At 36.7% G+C, this 17,815-nt stretch overlaps 2 protein-coding genes across 2 annotated transcripts; both read right to left on the bottom strand.

The window, feature by feature from the left end:
• Nucleotides 1–1,930: 1,930 nt before the first annotated feature.
• On the bottom strand, nt 1,931–3,659 carry LOC130590738 (uncharacterized). The gene is made up of 2 exons (XM_057393271.1): nt 3,327–3,659; nt 1,931–2,613 (listed from the first exon to the last, which is right to left on the bottom strand). Exon 2 carries the CDS (start codon nt 2,527–2,529, stop codon nt 2,170–2,172), a length of 360 nt encoding a protein of 119 aa, XP_057249254.1. The 5' UTR covers nt 2,530–2,613; nt 3,327–3,659; the 3' UTR covers nt 1,931–2,169.
• A 978-nt stretch (nt 3,660–4,637) lies between these two features.
• On the bottom strand, nt 4,638–5,705 carry LOC125495699 (protein ALP1-like). Its single transcript, XM_048640496.1, has one exon. The coding sequence runs from the start codon at nt 5,703–5,705 to the stop codon at nt 4,638–4,640; it is 1,068 nt and encodes a 355-aa protein (XP_048496453.1).
• Between the last annotated feature and the right edge of the window lie 12,110 nt (nt 5,706–17,815).

The raw sequence follows: 17,815 nt of genomic DNA on the forward strand, positions 1-17,815 counted from the left end.
TTGATAATTGAGATTAGTGATCATAGTTTGTGATTCGATTGACATTCAAGGTACTTTTCATTCAATTCAATTCAAAGTTTTAGTTTTTATTTCATTCTTTCCGTCTTTGTTCTGCTTTTGATTATTCTAGATCTTTATTCTCTTAGTCCCATAATTGCGATTTACATTAGTTTAATCTTACTTAATCATGTTTAGCCTTAGATTAGTCATAGATTCATTGTTTAATTGCTTTAACTCCATGATTAGTGAGTAGTTTCATAATCTAGGGTTAGGGTGAAAGTATGAATTAGGGTTTTAAATATGATGTTGATGTGATTGTGATGTATGGAGAAGCTTATGCATTGATCTTGGTGTTTTGAGACCTTAGGATAGATATTGATCACATTTATACTTTGGTATTTTGATTTCAAATGTTCTTAAATCGGATTTTGAATTCTTTTATCATCCCCAAGAATCAACTTAATTTCTATACCAAGATATTGGATGGAAATTAAGGGATCCTTCATTAGGGGTTTTCCAAACTTATTGAATCTCTTAATCAATTAACTAAAGACCATTCGAGAGAGGATTTAGTTGATTGATTAAGTGATTACTCTTGAGGACCATTCGAGAGAGGACTCGAGTATTTTAGAGAGAACTAAACCTTGCATAATCGTCTTTGTTGCTTCACAATCGCATTAACAATCATTATCCTTCTTATTCATACTAGTAACCTTAACTCTATTGTCTTTATTTGATATTTAAACTCGTGATATCTGCTTATTCTAGTTGTTAGTTAGGCTTAATTGTTACCAAACATCTTTCAAACCCCCAAATACCTTTCAATTAGGTAGTCTAGACTAGATAAACTTTAACCAATCCCTATTTCCCTGTGGATCGACCCTTGACTTGCCCTTACTATTCTCTTACTAATTGCTTGTTAGGATTATAAATATTGTTTGGAAAGTGGTTCTTAGTGCCCTAACGACACACTAAAAACCTCTTATCACTCTGAAACAATGCAACTCATTACATCAGTCTAAGTTCAAAGCCAAGGTTAAAATACAATGAATTAAGAACAGAGTGAAAAGCCGTCAAAAATTATCTCACAAAACCCCATAAATCTACCCCCCGCATAAAACCCTGTCACATCATCTCTCTTGACACGACCATTCTCACTTTTCACCCACTACTATCAACTATCAAAACTAATCATCTTCTTCACCCTTCTCCAAGCTTCATCAATGGCTCCAAAACGCAAAACTTCTGCAACAACCAAACCCCATCAAAATTTCCCTGTTAAAAAATATTCACCTTTGGTTGAATACGAAGAGAGAGCGAAAATGAATCTTCAAATTCCAATGGAGAAACCCAAGATGCTCCTGAGTAATCATCCGGAAGTGAAGAAATTTCTCCAAAGCAAGAAGAAGCAGTTAGTGAGGAAGAAACAGAGCAAGAAAAGATCATTAATATGCCGATAAAAGAGGTAAGAAATATAAATCTTCAAAATACATGATAGGGTTCCGTGTTGATCTTACATGGTGTAAGAAAGTAAGATGGAGTGAATTTCTTGATCTCGTTAAATTTCAAAAATGGTCTAAAATCCTATGTTCTGATGAGGGTCTATTTGAGGCTTAATTGGTGAGTTTTGCTCGAAATTTGAAAATTCTGATGGCATGTGTATGAGTGTTGTTAATGGAAAATTGGTGAAATTTACTAAAAAAAACCTAGGTGATTTATTTGATGTTCGTATTGATGGGTTCAAGGCTTATATTAAGGGGAAGGTTCAATTGAACATTAGGTAGTGTTTGGGAACATGTATTTCATTTCAAATTACGGAATTGAAATTAGGAATTCTAAATTATTCATTTCAGATTCAAATTCCTTGTTTGGCAAATACTACTGGAATTTCCAATTCCGAAATTTCAAATTCTAATAACTGTTTGGAAAACATCGGGAATTACAATTCTAGAATGTCAAATTCTAATAACTGTTTGGGAAACACCGGGAATTACAATTCTAGAATTTCAAATTCTAATAACTGTTTGGGAAACACCGGGAATTATAATTCTAGAATTTCAAATTCTACTATATGTTTGGAACGCAAGTGGAATTTGAACTCCAAAAGTTTAACGTTTCAACTAGTTTAGTACAACTTTTAATTAGACAAAAAAAAAGAAAACCACCTAGCTATTCTAGGCACAATAAAATCCAATCCAACTTCTCATTTTCTGAAAGACGCTTGAGCATGTCAAGCTCTTCCACTGTGCCGCCAAGGAACCTCTTCACAGCCCTCAGAATTTGATGTCGAGTAATACCAAGAACATTAGAAACAACGTCATATACCTCAAAAGAAGTGGGTTTTGGTGGATCTTTTGCTTTGAGGTAGTCTTTGAACGATTCGGCAAAGCTACTAACAGCATCCGCCAAACGATCCCGTTTAAGTCTCTTGTTGGACTCTCCTGAAGGTGTCTCGGAAGTGCTACCCCCTTCATTCTCGGCCTCCATAGCTGATGCCGACTCCTCATGTTGCTCTGCACCATCACCCATCGCTCTATCCACAGCCACTAGAGTGCATATATCATCCCAGTTGTCAATTTGTTTGTTTTGGTAAGCAGAGGCACTAGGATTGTCCTGTTTATAAAACAATGAAATAAATGACCTTATTCAGTATTCACAAGTTAGATTGACAAACATGCTATCTGTACCATCAAAAATAATGCAAGAGCCAATAGAGAAGGGCTATTGTAAGCAATCATGGTTAACAGGCAAGCATGAGGTGACTTATCAGGCATTAGTCTCAAGGTAGGAACGGGACCACCATTACCAAATGAGAGGGATTTCAGAGAAAACATTATCAAATATATGTTGCTTTAACAACCTTATTGCTTCACAATATACAAATGAAATCAGCTTCATAATACTGATGCAGCACCTAACAGATCCTTTATTTGTTCGCATTAATCTTGAACCACAAGTATTTAATCACCAACAACCACTATGAATCAATCTCCATAATATTTAATCACCAACAACCACTATGAATCTCCATAATTTTTTATCACATCCATAGTTGATAGTACTAGGGGACTCTTATGCAATTAAAACAGACACATTCTAGATGTAATAAGATTGGAGCAATCAAGAGAAATGATCAGCATTCCCTACAACTTTACATTATACTAGTGGTATTTTTTAGACTCCTACAGTTAACCAATCTCAAATGAGGTACAACATTTAATAAACCAACAAACCTCAACAGGTTAGAGACAATAACATGCATTTTCTAATGTAAGTTAGCACTTTAACATATTGTAAGGTATGAATTTAGCGATAATTAGTCATACCTTACAATAATCCTGCCATGCCACAAGGTCTTCGACTCAGATCTTAATCATCTTCCTTTCATCATCCCATATGAATTTAGTGTAAGTTCGAATTTCAGTGATTGTCGCATAATGTTTCTTCCAAACTCTAATCCTATTCTTGACATGACCTACCATAACATGCAATTGCAAATCCAACCTTAGCTTGTCAACCACAACTTGATACACTTATGGCTTAAAATCTCCATCGCCTTTGTTCCCTCCGGTCATTTGTTCAAGCGAAGTTGACGTGAGGATTATATCCATTTGGGGAGTCCAAGTAACATAACTCCTTTTTTGTGTTGAGATCATGGGCTTTTTGCCTTGTTTATTCATTATGTATGTTTCCTAAAAACCTAAAAAAAAAGCGAACAATAGAATCATTTGATTAGCTTAAATAACAACTTACATCTTTCTCTAACATCTAACCAACAAAAACAGAACACAAAAGATGATCAAAATCCATAATTTTGGACTATGTGCTTTGTTTGAGTCCGCAGTGACAGCCAGCAGTACTAATATGCACAAAAAACAAGGTCCATCAAACAAAATATAAGACAGTAGAAGCAGAAACTACAGTTTTTTGTTTTTAATGTTTTATTTTTGTTGTCTCTTCTAGGAGTACTAATGTTTTACTATACACCAAAAAGAGAAGCTTGCATTATTTATACTAATGCTGACATGCCTCATACTTAGCACCTCTATATTACAAATTTAATATACTAAAATTATTGTAGATTCTCTTACAAGTTACAGCAACAAGGATCCTCCTCCTCATTCACTTGTTTTCTGAAGTGGAAAACACCATGCAGAGATGCTCATAATAATACTCACACTTGAACTCTTTTTTTTTCTTTTCTAAGTACACCAAACTTCTGTAACTTTGAGCCAAAAAGTAATATTTTAAAAAGTTGCAGAAGAGAGAAAGCCAAACAAGATACTCTATTTAAACATTCAATTGTCAAGGTTGGCATGGTAAGTTAAGCAGAATGCATTTTTATCAAATTAATGTGCCAATAATTTATTAACAGAACATAAACATACCCACTTCAGCACCTCAGTAAAGATTTACCAATAACTTAACAATAAGTTTAGTCCTCAGTTACATATACCTATATACATTTTGAAAAGGAACAGTTAAGTAGCATGATGTGCGCTTCGCCGCCTTTGGTAATCCGTAAACAATTTTCTAGCAAGATCATCTCGAAATTTATTCCACTCGTGTGAAGACCTAATAGCCATAATATAATCTTCTTGTTGTGCTTCATCAATTCCTTCCGAATTCAATAGATCTTAGTCTACTTCTTGTAATAGAATTTCTTCCTCCAATTTCTCCTCTCTTAAAAAATTATGGAGGATGAAACAAGCATTTATGATTCTAACTTGAGTCTTCTTCCCATAAAAACTAGGATCTCTAATAATACTCCAACGCTTTTTCAATAACCCAAATGCTTTTTCAATGGTATTTCGAGCGGAAGAATGTCGCAAGTTAAAGAGTTCCTTATAATTTGTTGGAGTATTACCTCGCCACAAATTCAAATGGTAACGAGTACCTTTATAAGGAGCTAAGAAACCTTCACCATTAGTATATCCCAAATCTACAAGGAAGTATCTATTTATTAGTACTTTAAGTCCATTAGGCCTTCGAAGAGCATCACGAAGGACTCGAGGATCCGATGACGATCCCTCCCAACCCGGTAGAACATAAGTAAAAATAAGGTTTGGGTCACAAGTAGCTAAGACATTAGTGCTAATATCTCCTTTTCTATCTCGATAGCGAGGTCGATCCTCAATAGGGACCATCATTTTAATGCGGGTCCCATCAAGAGCTCCAACAACCCCCTCAAACCACTTCCACTTATCATCCCGTGAACAATTAGTGGTATGGCTAACTGGCTTGATATAATATTTACCTATCTTCAGTACAGCTTCAAGTACTACGTGAAACTGACGACTAACTGTTTCTCCAGAGCGAGCAAAAATTGATTGCATAGTCCTATTTTTTAAATCTTGTGCAAGAATATGAAGGAACAATGCAACGATTTCTTTTACTGTAACATATCTAGTAGTCTTTAACCCTCCTCTAGACTGCAAAATACTACACAATTTGTCAAAACAACGTATATCAAAACGCAATTGCTCTCGGCATATCCTACCATTCCTCAAATCCTCCATCCAAATAGCCCTCTTTTGGGCACGCTTACTTTCGTCCCAAGTTATCTCTCTCACTCTATATTTTTTACCATACCAAGCCCCTACTACTACCATAATAAAACCTACAACTGTCATGACCAACTCCGTATCCTCATTGTCATCCCTCACACGTTTTCTCGACTCTTGAACATTTGATGAATCAGACATTTTCTAGTTCCACACGGATATTCCAGATTCCTGATAATGTAAAATAAAATCAATTCAATTCCTCTAATAAATCACTAATAAACCACATTATACACACATATGCTAACAATTCAAACAGGGACATCATCACCTCTTTAATTATATAAGTAACAAATACACAATTGGAAGTTTATACAGGTTCATGTATGGTTTTATATTAATATATAATTCGAACACACTATATAAAACCCAACACAGCTTTCTTTGTAATAAACTGTTAACTAGAAAACTGTTAGTTCCAGATTTCTTTCTATTTCTATTGATCTTTCTTTGTAATATTTTGTGTCACGGCTGTACATAATACATGTTGTTGTTCCTATTATATATACAAGAGATCATCTACCAAACACAGCTTCTAGAGAAAGGTTAGCTGTACATAATCACAAAACTACAAGAAGACAAACAAGGCCCTATCCTTCTTGGATCAGCCAAAAGAACTCCTAGGAATAAAGGAACAAATACTAGGAAGAAATTACTAAAAATAAAGTGTTGTAAACATCTATAATCTCAATAAGTTGGACTGACAAGAAACTGATCAGTGCATCATTCAACTTTGATGTGGGATATAGATTAAAATCGGGTCAAGTCATTTTTTGGTTTTGTAGTACAAGTTTATTGTGAAATATTAGTCCAACTGTAGTCATATTATTTAGTTTCGACTCTTGTTGATTGTAGTCGAGTTATAACTCGTAAGTTACTATTTCAGTCAAACTTGAGTTATCCAATTGGGTGTATTTTCGAAGTTTTGAGTTGTTCTGTGGTGTGGTCGTTTAGGTAGCAGGCCAAAGATGCAGAACATATTTTTTATGCAATTTAATTCCAGGAACGAAGATGTTATTGGCGACACATATTTGGGCAGATGAGATTGAACAACACAAATTCAGAAAAAAAAACAACAACAAATACACCATCAACAACAAATACGCAATCAACAACAAATACACAATGAAAATAAACGTCATTCAGCAAAAAATCCAACTAAATTCTTACAATCAACAACAAATTCAGAATCAAATAACAAAAATCCATAGTCGAAAAAGAATGAATCAAAAAATGCGAGTGCGAAAACTACCTTGGAAGCGTTCTTAAAAGAAGACTTTAGCAGATGCGATGGTGAAGAGAGAGAAGAAGGAGGAGAGAGAGTGAAGCGTTCATGGTGGAGATACTAGGGCAGATGCAATGTCGAAGATAGCGAAGAAGCGTTCTAATTGTTGGAATTGGAAATGACGTGGGTTGGGGTGGGATTTCTAAATTAGAGTTATTGGGCTATGTGGTAATTGGTTGGAATTTGGGCCAATTCTAATTCTAATTCCTAGTCTTTGCCAAACAAGTGAATTGGCCCAATTCTGAAATTGTAAATGAAATGAAGGTTCCCAAACATGGCATTAAGGAATTTCTAATGATGAAGTCTTGTTGTACTTTGGTCGAAAGTCTACTAATTTTTCTCTTGACCAAAAGACCTTTCACCTTTTCACAAATTTCTATTCCATCTTGTTTGGCGCTTTATTTTACCCCGTACCTCTAAAAGAAAGCAAACCTTATGGACTTGTCCCTTATGTACTGCCTTGCCAAAAACATCAAGATTAACTTTCCCTCTCTAATGATAACTCATTTCACCCATCGCATTACTCATAATAATCGAATTAGCTATGGTAACCTTCTTACCACTATCTTCAAAAAGAGCAATGTGAAAATTCCTGCCAATCCATCTTTTATTCTTGAACCTAAGAACTATTTGACGAAGGACACTAGCTAGGCTGAGTTTGAGGGTGATGGGTGGTAAGGTGGTTTTTGATGTTAAAGGGCCTTCGATTAAGAGTGAAGATGGGGTTAAGAGAAAACCTGTTGAGGAGGTGAGTGTTGGGGGTGCCAAATTAGTAAGGAAGAGTAGGAGATTGGCAGATACCAGGCTCCCAAGGAACAAGGATGATGATGATGTTGTGATGATTAATTTGGATGTTGATTCAGTTCCTACAGGGTCTGCCTCCAGAACTGTGGATTTTCCCTTGCTCTCTACTGCTTATAAGTCTCTCTAGTATGATGAAGGAACTTCAAGGCTCATGTCTCTTCTCCACTCAAGGATCCAGGGGTTGGAAGCCAGGGTTACCAGATTGGATGTTCAACAGGAGCAGCTCATTGCTGCAGTGAATAAAGGTGAAGCAACCATTCGTGAGAAGATTGACTCAGTTGTTGCCTCTTTCACCATTCGCTCCAAGCCCTGATTTTCCCATTTTCACTCTTCCATCAATCTATTAAAATAATAGAACTTTTTGTTTTTGTAACTAAACTTTGGTAAATCATTTCTACTGTTGATTTTTGGATGTGTTAAGCACATTGGTTTATTTTGGTTCATTTTTCTTTATTATTCTTATTCTACTTGCTATTCCTCTTCCTTCTCATCTCTTGAACTCTGCTATTGCTAATATCTTGCTTGTTTGCATCTTTTTTGTCTTAATATGCTCATTAACATGTTTGGATGGCTAATATTATTAGATGAATTGTTTGAGCTACTTTGCCTTGATATTGTTGTATATGATATACTCTTAGAGTCCTGCTGGAAACTTAGTTGTTTTCGATGATGACAAAAGGGGGAAATAGTAGAGTGACACATAAAATAACATTCTAGTCTTCTTAGTTTCTTGGTGATGCTTTTCATTTTTTCTCTTCTTGTCTGTGCAAAGATGATTAGTGTGTTACATAATTTAGTGCTAGTTTTCATCTTTTGGTTCTTTATGTTTATAATCCCATTAGCTCTTGATTCTTTTGCTACAGTTTATTTCTTTTTCTTTTGTTAGTTTTTGTTAAACTTTATGCCTTATATTTTCCATCACCAAAAAGGGGAATATTGTTGTATTTCATGTTTTGAGGATGCTAAATAATTAGGTTATGATATAGTTTTTATTTTGAAAAAATATGAAAACCCAAAAATAATGTAATGTTTATTTTTTGTATATATCTTGTGGAGAAAGATTATTTATTTAATTTAAGTCAAGATATTATTTTTATGTCCTTTGAATTTTTTTTATAAGTTATGTTTAACATTCTAGTAACTTAAAATCTTTGAATAAAAGATTTTTTCAAAGTTATTAGATATTTGTGTTGCTGTAATTGTGCAAATTTTGGTTGGAATAAGTGTGGCATAAAAGGTGTAAGATAGTTTGAAGTCTGTGGCTGAATTTGTGGAACAACCTGCGTGAAGTTAGCTAACTGTTTCAACCCACGACTTACATGAAAATAGATAACTGCTTGAAGCTCTCCAACCTCCTTAACCACCTACTGAATGTAAGCAACTAATTGTTGAGGATCCTCCCACTAACGAATAGTGGAGGTTGTTAGTTATCGTTGCAATATTTGTGGAGAATGTGCAGTGAAATTAGGTCATGATCTCCACAACACTACAAGCATGCTAATGGGAGAATGTGGAGTATTATATTTCCAGAAGAAGAGGATTAATTACAGTAGCTATATAAGGGAGAAATTACCCAAAGAAAACTTAAGACTTTCTTGACCGAAAATTTAATATTAAATTAGAAAGTTTTCCTGTAATTTCCTCTCATATTCTACGAACATACTTGTGTAATATTCATAGTGTTTGGGTGAGATAAAAATAAGAGAATATCTTTGTAATCAAGAGAGAGAAAGAAAGAGAGAAAAAAGAAGACTTCAAGTGAAGTCAAAGAAAGTGTCATCAGTTCAGGGGGAATGGAGTGGCTGGGAGCAAGTTCCTAGAAGAACATAGGAGAGTCCGTTAAGATATTGTAAAAGATAGAGTCTTTTGGCCTATTATAATAAAGAGAGTTTGAGTCAAAATCTCTCGTGATTAAGGTTTTTCTTCCTATTGGGCCTAAGATGTTTTCCTTGTAAAAATCTTGTGTGTTTGTCTCTTTCGCATTTAAGATTATTTTAATTCTGAATTATAATTCGAAAATTTCCCCTCAACTACAATCATTCACCCTCTTGTAGTTGGTCTTCATACTATAATAACAGTCATAATACTTAGGTACCAACGTGTTCCAATTAGGGTTTTTTTGGCAACTAACGGTTTATGGGCCTATTATTTCTCCTCTTGGGTATAGCTATATAGTTGTCTTTTGTTTTGTCTTTTATTTGCTTTGGTCTTTTAGTGGTCACACACCTAGTATATGTTGCTCCTAGGTTTAGGGCCTTGGAGCCGCAATATAGAATTCAAGCAGATTTAGCTTGAAAGATTTTGGTCTTGTTTGGTAAGGAAAGGTTTAGAGAAAAAATTAGAGGTTTAAACTCATATTAGATTATTTGAGTATTTAATCCTTTAATTTGAGTGTTTGGTAATGAGAGTTTCAAATAGCTGATTGGGGCCAAAAAAAAAATAACTTTCAGAAAAAAGCTAGGGGGAGGTGCTTTTTGACACAACAGGTTTGGGAGTGAGTGGGACAAATTACATTTATGTCCTAAAGTTTTTCAAAATTACATTATTAAACAATAAAAAGTACAATAATGGATTATGCACATGTCCTTATTGGGTCTTTTTACAAAATTATGTAACTATCAGCTATTTACCGAATATCTTTATATAAACAACTAATATAATTAGCTAGTCAAATCAGCTAATACAATCAACTACTGGCTAATATAATCAACTAATAGGTATCCGCTAATTGCCAAATAAGGTCTGCAACTTTGTTTGAGTAAGAATAACGAGAGAAAACAAAAAAGAATACCTCTTTTCTTCAGTAGTGATATCATCAAAATTTGATATTTTACAGATAGGGGTAATAATGAGCCTGACAAGCTCGCGAGCAGCTCGGGCTCGGCTCGGTCAAAACTCGGTTAAATCTCGGCTCGTTGAAGCTTGGCTCGAGACTTAAACGAGCCGAGCCGAGCTAGCCAAAGCTCGACTCGTAAAGCTCGTTAACAGCTCGATTATTATTTTATATTAAAAAAATATTTAAAAAATATTTTACATTAAAAAAATTAATTCAAATTTATATTTTAATTTAGATTACAAATTATATATTTTATTTTGTGATCCAACTTCACCTCTACTCCACTAGGCACTAAAGTCCCACATTGGTTAAGAAAACAAGGATCAACCTTATTTTCTTTATATATAGCTACTACTCCTTACTTTAACTTAAAGTTTAATTTTGTATCTCCTTGGTTGGAAAACAAAATCTATACTTTATATTCTTCATAGAGGGAATGAAGTATATTTTTAAATATTTGATTATTTAATACTTAAAATATTTGATAATTTTTTCTTTAGCAAAACATGGAGTCCCACATAGAAATTTTAACAATGCTAGGAGAGATTCCAAGTTATAAAAGCATATGTAAACAAAACAAGGCTATAATGAGTTTTTTTTTTCTTTAACAAAACCTGGAGTCCCACATTAAAATTTTAGCAATGCTAAGAGGGATTTCAAGTTATATAAGCAGATGTAGAATGAGTTTCTTTATCTTAAATAAAACATGGAGCCCCACATTGAAATCTTAGCAATACTAAGAGGGAAACCAAGTTATAAAGCATGGGGATAGTGAGTTTGTTTTTCTTTAACAAACCATGAAATCCCACATCGAAATCTTAGCAATGCTAAGAGGGAATTCAAGTTATAAAAGCATATGATGGGTGAGTGAACAAGCTCACCTACTTCAAGCCGAGCCGACCCGAGCTCATTAGTCGAGCCTAAACAAGCTCACGAACCGAGCCTAAACAAGTTCAGGAGTCGAGCCTAAACGAGCTCACGAGCCGAGCTCGAGCCGCAAATTCTAATCACGAGCTCCCAAGCTGAGCCGAACCCATGAAAAGTCAAACGAGCTCGAGCCGAGCCCAGTGCTATTCGGGCTCGGCTCGCTCGATAAGCACCCCTATTTACAGATATGAAAAAGTTAAAGATTGTAAATAACTACATTTTTAACTATATATTTGTGAGAATTTGTGCTCAAGATTTGTCAACTTTTAACTTTGAAAAAAAAAATGGGAAATTTTTAATAGTATTGGAATTTTTGGGACACCAGAAAACAGAGATAGAGGTGTGCATGGGTAGGGTCGGGCCTGTTCACGGGCTCGGCCCGCGGGCTTGAGTAAATGGCGGGCCGGGCCCAGGCCCATGAGTGGCGGGCCGTGTCGAGCCAGACTTGAAATTTTAAAAATTTGTCCATGGCCCGGCCCAGGCCCACGGGCCCGTGGGTCGGGCTCGTCCTTCCCACAGGCCGGCCCATGTTTTATGTTGTATTTTTGTACTTTTGACAGCTTTAGGATAAAAATCAAAGGAAAAGGAGCGTTCGGCTCGCAGCCCGGCACACACGGGTTCGTGCTGGTGCGGGCCGGAAATAAAATTTCTTGACTGTGACAGGCCCGCGACCCACATAGCGGACAACGGGTCGGGCCTCGAGCGGGCTCGTGCCGGCCCGACCCATGCCCACCTCTAAACAAAGACATTTTACCGTTTCATTAAGTAAAAGGGTTAAAAGGACATTTCAAAATTGGGTGAGCTCCCTTCCTCTTTCCACAAAAGTCTTCAATAAATTCAATGCAGCGTCCATGATTTATGTGCATCTCAATCAAGATAGTTGTATATAAGAAAAGTTGGAGTTTAAACTATACACGTTTTTTGTGATTGTTCTATATTAAATGAAGAAAAGTTGGAGTTTAAACTATACACGTTTTTTGTGATTCTTCTATTAGTTATTAGGCATTAGTTATTGTTATTCAGAAAAGGTACAGTATTGCATTAGTTATTGTTATTCAGAAAAGGTACAGTATTGCATTCAGAAAAGTTGGAGTAAGGCTAGGCTTAGTGGTAAAGGTTTGCGCTAATGATTTTAAGTTCATGGGATCAAATCCCACTAGGGGTTTTTTGGGGTGAGGTTTCCCTTATCACCCCCTCCCTTCAAAAAATCTGACATGCAAACTTGACTAGTTATACTTGTGTACCAATTCAATAGGATACTTCATTTTACCAACTGGAAAAAAAAGACTTAAATGGGTTGTCGAAGTTTCCGGATTGTTATTATGAAGTGGGGCTACGGGAGAGAATTAATGAAAAGGCATCCACGTTGTTAGAAGTTGAGGTTTATCCATAATTAGGAAGGGAGATTGACATGTGGGTAGGAATGGTATAAGTCATATGAAGAATGTCTTGTTATTCTGTCTTTATAAACAAAATAAGTTTAGATAAAATTTAATGAGTAATATATTGTATTAGTTTATATTACTGTAATATTGTATATACACAAGATAGACAGGTATTCTATTCGTATTAGGTCTGTATTGTAACCATATATATATATACTAGTCTTCTCTGCAAGCGATGCGTGCGTTGTTTGGGTCTATTCTTAATAAATTTCATCAAAATATAATTATAAAAATGTGATTTATAAATACTGTTATACAAACTATTGTAATCTATAAAATTTTCAGAAATTGAGATAAAGATTTAGATGTAAAGTTTTGTAGTCAAATTAAATTTGTAATTTTTTTTATTGAGTAACCATTTTTCTCATTATGTCAAGTTATTTTTTTAATGCTTATATAGTTTATTATTGGAATTTTTGACCCATCTTTAAGGAAATGATATAATTCTACAAAATCTGAATATCCAATTAAGTATATATATTTAACAAAGGATAAAAAAGACATTTCATTGGGCGACACCATAGCAGCCCCCTTGGCTTATATAATAGAGATATATATAATGTCAGGGTTAACCTAATCACATGTTGATACAATTATTTTCCATACTTGTACATGATATCACAACCCTAGGTTAAAATATATTTCTTTCTCTCCATGTTTTCTTCGTACGACATGTCATCCTCCAGGGATGCCGCTCTCTCGACGCCATCTTCAGCTGCTGCTGCTTCTTCATCCATGTTGCAACCCTCGTGTGGTTCTCTTGCTTCAGCAAGTGTGCTGGCCTCCTCGGCTATGGCTGTCGGTTTTACCATCACCCACCCCGCGGTATCCTCGGCTTTGGCTGCTGGCTTCACAACCGCCCAGCAAACGGTCCTCGCCTCTCTCTTTGGCGTGTCCACCTCTGCCGATATGTCGCAACACAACACTCCTCAGCGTGCATCTTCACGCTTTCCGCCCGGCTTTGCAGCCTTCTCACGTGGGTGTTATTCCTCCTTCATCTACTAGTGTTCAGTTGACGGTTTTTAGCTCCCACAGTTGTCTGCTCCCAATCTCAGCAATCTGGTAACCATTACTCTTTCTTCTCTTGAAGATTATCTTTTTCTGGAAAACTCTAATTAATTGCATGCTTCTTGCGCATCAATTGCTTGGTATCGTAGATGGTACAACATTTGTTCCTCCCTCTATTGTACTTGATGAATATTTTATGAATATCTTCGTATTGATCAAAAAGTTAAATCTTAGATTTTTGCCACTTTATCTCGTGATGTTTTTGTCAATGTTCATGATTTGCATACTTCTTGGATATTTGGAATCATTTACAATCTCATTTTATGCATGCGAGTATGGCCCGTTCTATGGAAATGAAGGGAGGATAGTCTCACATTAAAAAGACTGAATCTTAGTTTATGGATGGTCACTTACATGAGATCAAAGTTATTGTTCATTCTCTTGTTGTAATTCAGTTGTCCTGTGTAATCAAGATTTATTTTAGGGTTTTTTCACCAGTTATCTCTGTGGTTTTTTTGAAAATTCAAGGGGTACCCCATCTTTTAAAAGAAATGCACCAGTTACCCTTACTTTAGGGGTAAAATGTATGAAATGCCCTTAATAACTAACGGTGTCAAGTTTCCGTTAGTCATTAGGTTAATTAACCCTTCTAACCCTAATTAAACCCTAATTAACTAACTAAATCCTAACTTCTAACCCTATCCTAACCCCATCACTTCAAACTCTAACGCCACCACCCAATCACCACCACCACCACCTCCCCTCCCCCTCCCTCACCCCCTGCAGCAGCCCCCCTTCCCCATCGATTTCCCCAACCCACCCCCACCCACATAGCAGCCCCCTTCTCCTGTCGATGTCCCCACTCCTCCCCCGAAACCCACCTCCCCAACCCACCGTAAAACCATCAGCGAACATTTTTCGAAATTATTTTCGAAATCAGTTTACCAATTCAATTTTCGAAATCATTTTTGAAATCATTTTTCGAAATCATTTTCAAAATTACTTTTTGAAAACAAGGATATCAATGATGAAGGATGAGAGAGAGATTGAGACCTTTAAGAACAACAACAGGCCATCGACGGGGGGTAGGGAATTCGACGGGGTAGTGGGAGTGGGGAGGGATTTCGACGGGGTAGTGGGAGTGGGGAGGGGTTGACGAAGCGATTGACGATCATGATTTGGACAACGAACAACCAATGGCGAGCATCGCGCCTCGCCATATGAGCAATCCCAACGATCTGTTATGATTTGGGATTCTGAGCTCATGATCATGTTAGGAGTCACGTTCCATTATGACTCACTACTCTTGAGTGAGAGTAAAGCAGGTTTCTCCATAACGAAGGAGTAACGCTGATGAGTGAGCGTGCTGTAAACCCCCATATGCAATTGGGGTGCCGCTTGTAGGATTGAAGTTTCCAAAGCAAAGATCATTAAGATCAATGCCAAGCTCAAAGGAGAGCCAAACAAGTTGACTCCTCGAACACACCTCCGGTTTTGAAAAACGGTAAACACACGTCCCAACCATGAAAGCCTATCATCACCTCGTCCTTGCTCAAGAACATCGTGAGTCACCTTGTCCCTCATCACATATTCCAAAAAACCGACATATGCAACTGGTATTACTAGGGCCCACCAACCTTAACCCAACTAACTAATACTTTGTGATGGCCACAACCAACCATCGATAACAACTTTATCAACTATAAATCAACGTGTTACTCCTTTTATTCGAATATGTAACACACTTTTTAAGAAAATACCTAACTTAACTATTTGAAAACTCCAACAACCGGGGGGAGGGGGAGGGGAAGCCCGACACTAAAAGAGGGGAAGGTAAAAGGGGAGCCCGACACATACGGGGGTAGGGGAGCCCAACTCTAACTTGGGGAAGGGGGAATGGAAGCCCAAAACAACCACAGACTTAACTTCGGGACTGTGTATACAAGACATGAGGACGGGGAACGGGGACGGGAACCTTCAACGCAAGCAAACCGACAACGACAATGACAACACCCTAGGAACATGAACACCCTAGGAACACCTTACAAGCACCACACAAACCTAACAAACCTAAAGCACGAACGAAATAGACCCACCAGAGGAAGTAAAGAAACCTAAATCACAACGCTACTGAAACTAGACACACGGGAGATGGGGAAACAAAGAACAAGGGAGGGGGAAGACTCGACACAGGGGAGGTGGAAGAACACGACAGAGGGGAACAAAATTTGAAAACAAAAACTTGAAACAACCAACGACGACGGAGACAAACACGACTACTAACAGGGAAGGAAAGAAGAGCAGGACCGCCACCACTCCAGTGGAAGAACGACGTGACGTCGTGGTGAACAAAACCAGCGACGCAAACCTAACCTAGATCTGCAAAAGCAAAAAGCGAAAAGGGAAAGATAGAGGGCTCGACCACCGGCATGAGTAGCCTCAGGTGGCTCATGCAGCAGCCGAGCCCGCTAGGTTAAAGCTTTGCAGCGGGTGTTTTTAGGGTTAGGAGGCAGAGAGAAAACATAGAGAGAGATAGCAATTATCATGGGGTCTATCTTTAGACCAGTATATATATGCCTAAATATAGAGAACGAAATAAGAGGGAGTAAAATGGAATGGACAAAGCATAACTCTTTAAAACACTATTCCAATTCGTCGTGTATACTTGGGGCCTATTATTTCTTCAAACTATGATACATTCCCTTCGAGTTCCTTTAAAATTAATCAAGTTATGTCCATAAATTTATTAGTAGATTTAATATCGTTGAATTGATTCGTATGGTTTTTGTCAAGGACCTTCGAACAATGACACTTTAAACAAGATATAATAGCATGCATATAGGATGTCTTGCCACCATAAACTCCACCAAATTATGTCTTGCCACCATAAACTCCACCAAAATATGTCTTGCCACTACCCTCACTGCATTTATCCTACCACTTAGCACAACAATTTGGGGCTTCTTGCAGACTCTTGTTTAAGTTTTCTTAGACAAAATAATTCCATAAATTGTAATAAGGAGCATTTATCACTTTTTCAACTCTTGTCATCTTGTATAACATGTCAAATTACCGTACTATAACTCGAACAGTAATACAACTTGTGCTTCTGATACCATTTATGCTGATTTGTGGGTATCTCATGCTCATATTACCGACAATCATAAATATTACTTGGTTTTGCTGCTAATTCTACTCATTATGTGTGGGTCATCCCTCTTGATAATAAATCTCATCCCTAAAAAGCTTTCATTGATTTTTGAAATTTTATGCCGACTTAATTTGCATCAAGTTTTCACATTGCTAATGTTTTCGGCCTTTCTTATCCCCATGCATCCTGCAAATTTGGACGTATGATCCCCACCATTGTAATAGCCCTGTTTTTAAGAGCGTTTATTTAAACGTTAAATATATTAATTAAGTTAATTATGTTCCGAAAATTCTTATTTTATTTGATTTGTGGAGTATTATTTTTCTTTGTCTTGTTGTAATATATTTATTTGTTTAATTTTATGAGATTATTATTATTATTTTATATTTTGTGTTACGTGTGCGATTAGTTGAACGATATTTGGTTAGAGAGGAAATTATATTGATTTCTCGTTTTATAACATCTTCCTACTAATTTAGGAAACCCGATTTCTACACTATTGTCGGTTTACTTGATAAGCCAAAAACCCAACCCATCTTCTCAATTCTTCCTCGCAAAACATCAGAACCACAAACCCCAAAATTGAAACCCCAAAACCCCGTGAAACCCGACTCCTCTTTCTCATCTGTTCGTTGCCTTCACGCCGGAGCCCAAGCTTGCCGGAGTTTCCCCCCCCCTGCTGTTCGCCGGAGATTCCCCTTGTCGGCACCGTTGATGTCTCGTTTTCTCTCTCCTCCTCTGTTCTCGCTGGTTTTCGTCGGTGCTGCTGCACATGGTTGCTGCAATCACCGGACT

This window comes from Beta vulgaris, chromosome 3 (genome assembly GCF_026745355.1).
Source record: "Beta vulgaris subsp. vulgaris cultivar EL10 chromosome 3, EL10.2, whole genome shotgun sequence".
In the NCBI taxonomy this organism is placed as follows: Eukaryota; Viridiplantae; Streptophyta; class Magnoliopsida; order Caryophyllales; family Amaranthaceae; genus Beta; species Beta vulgaris.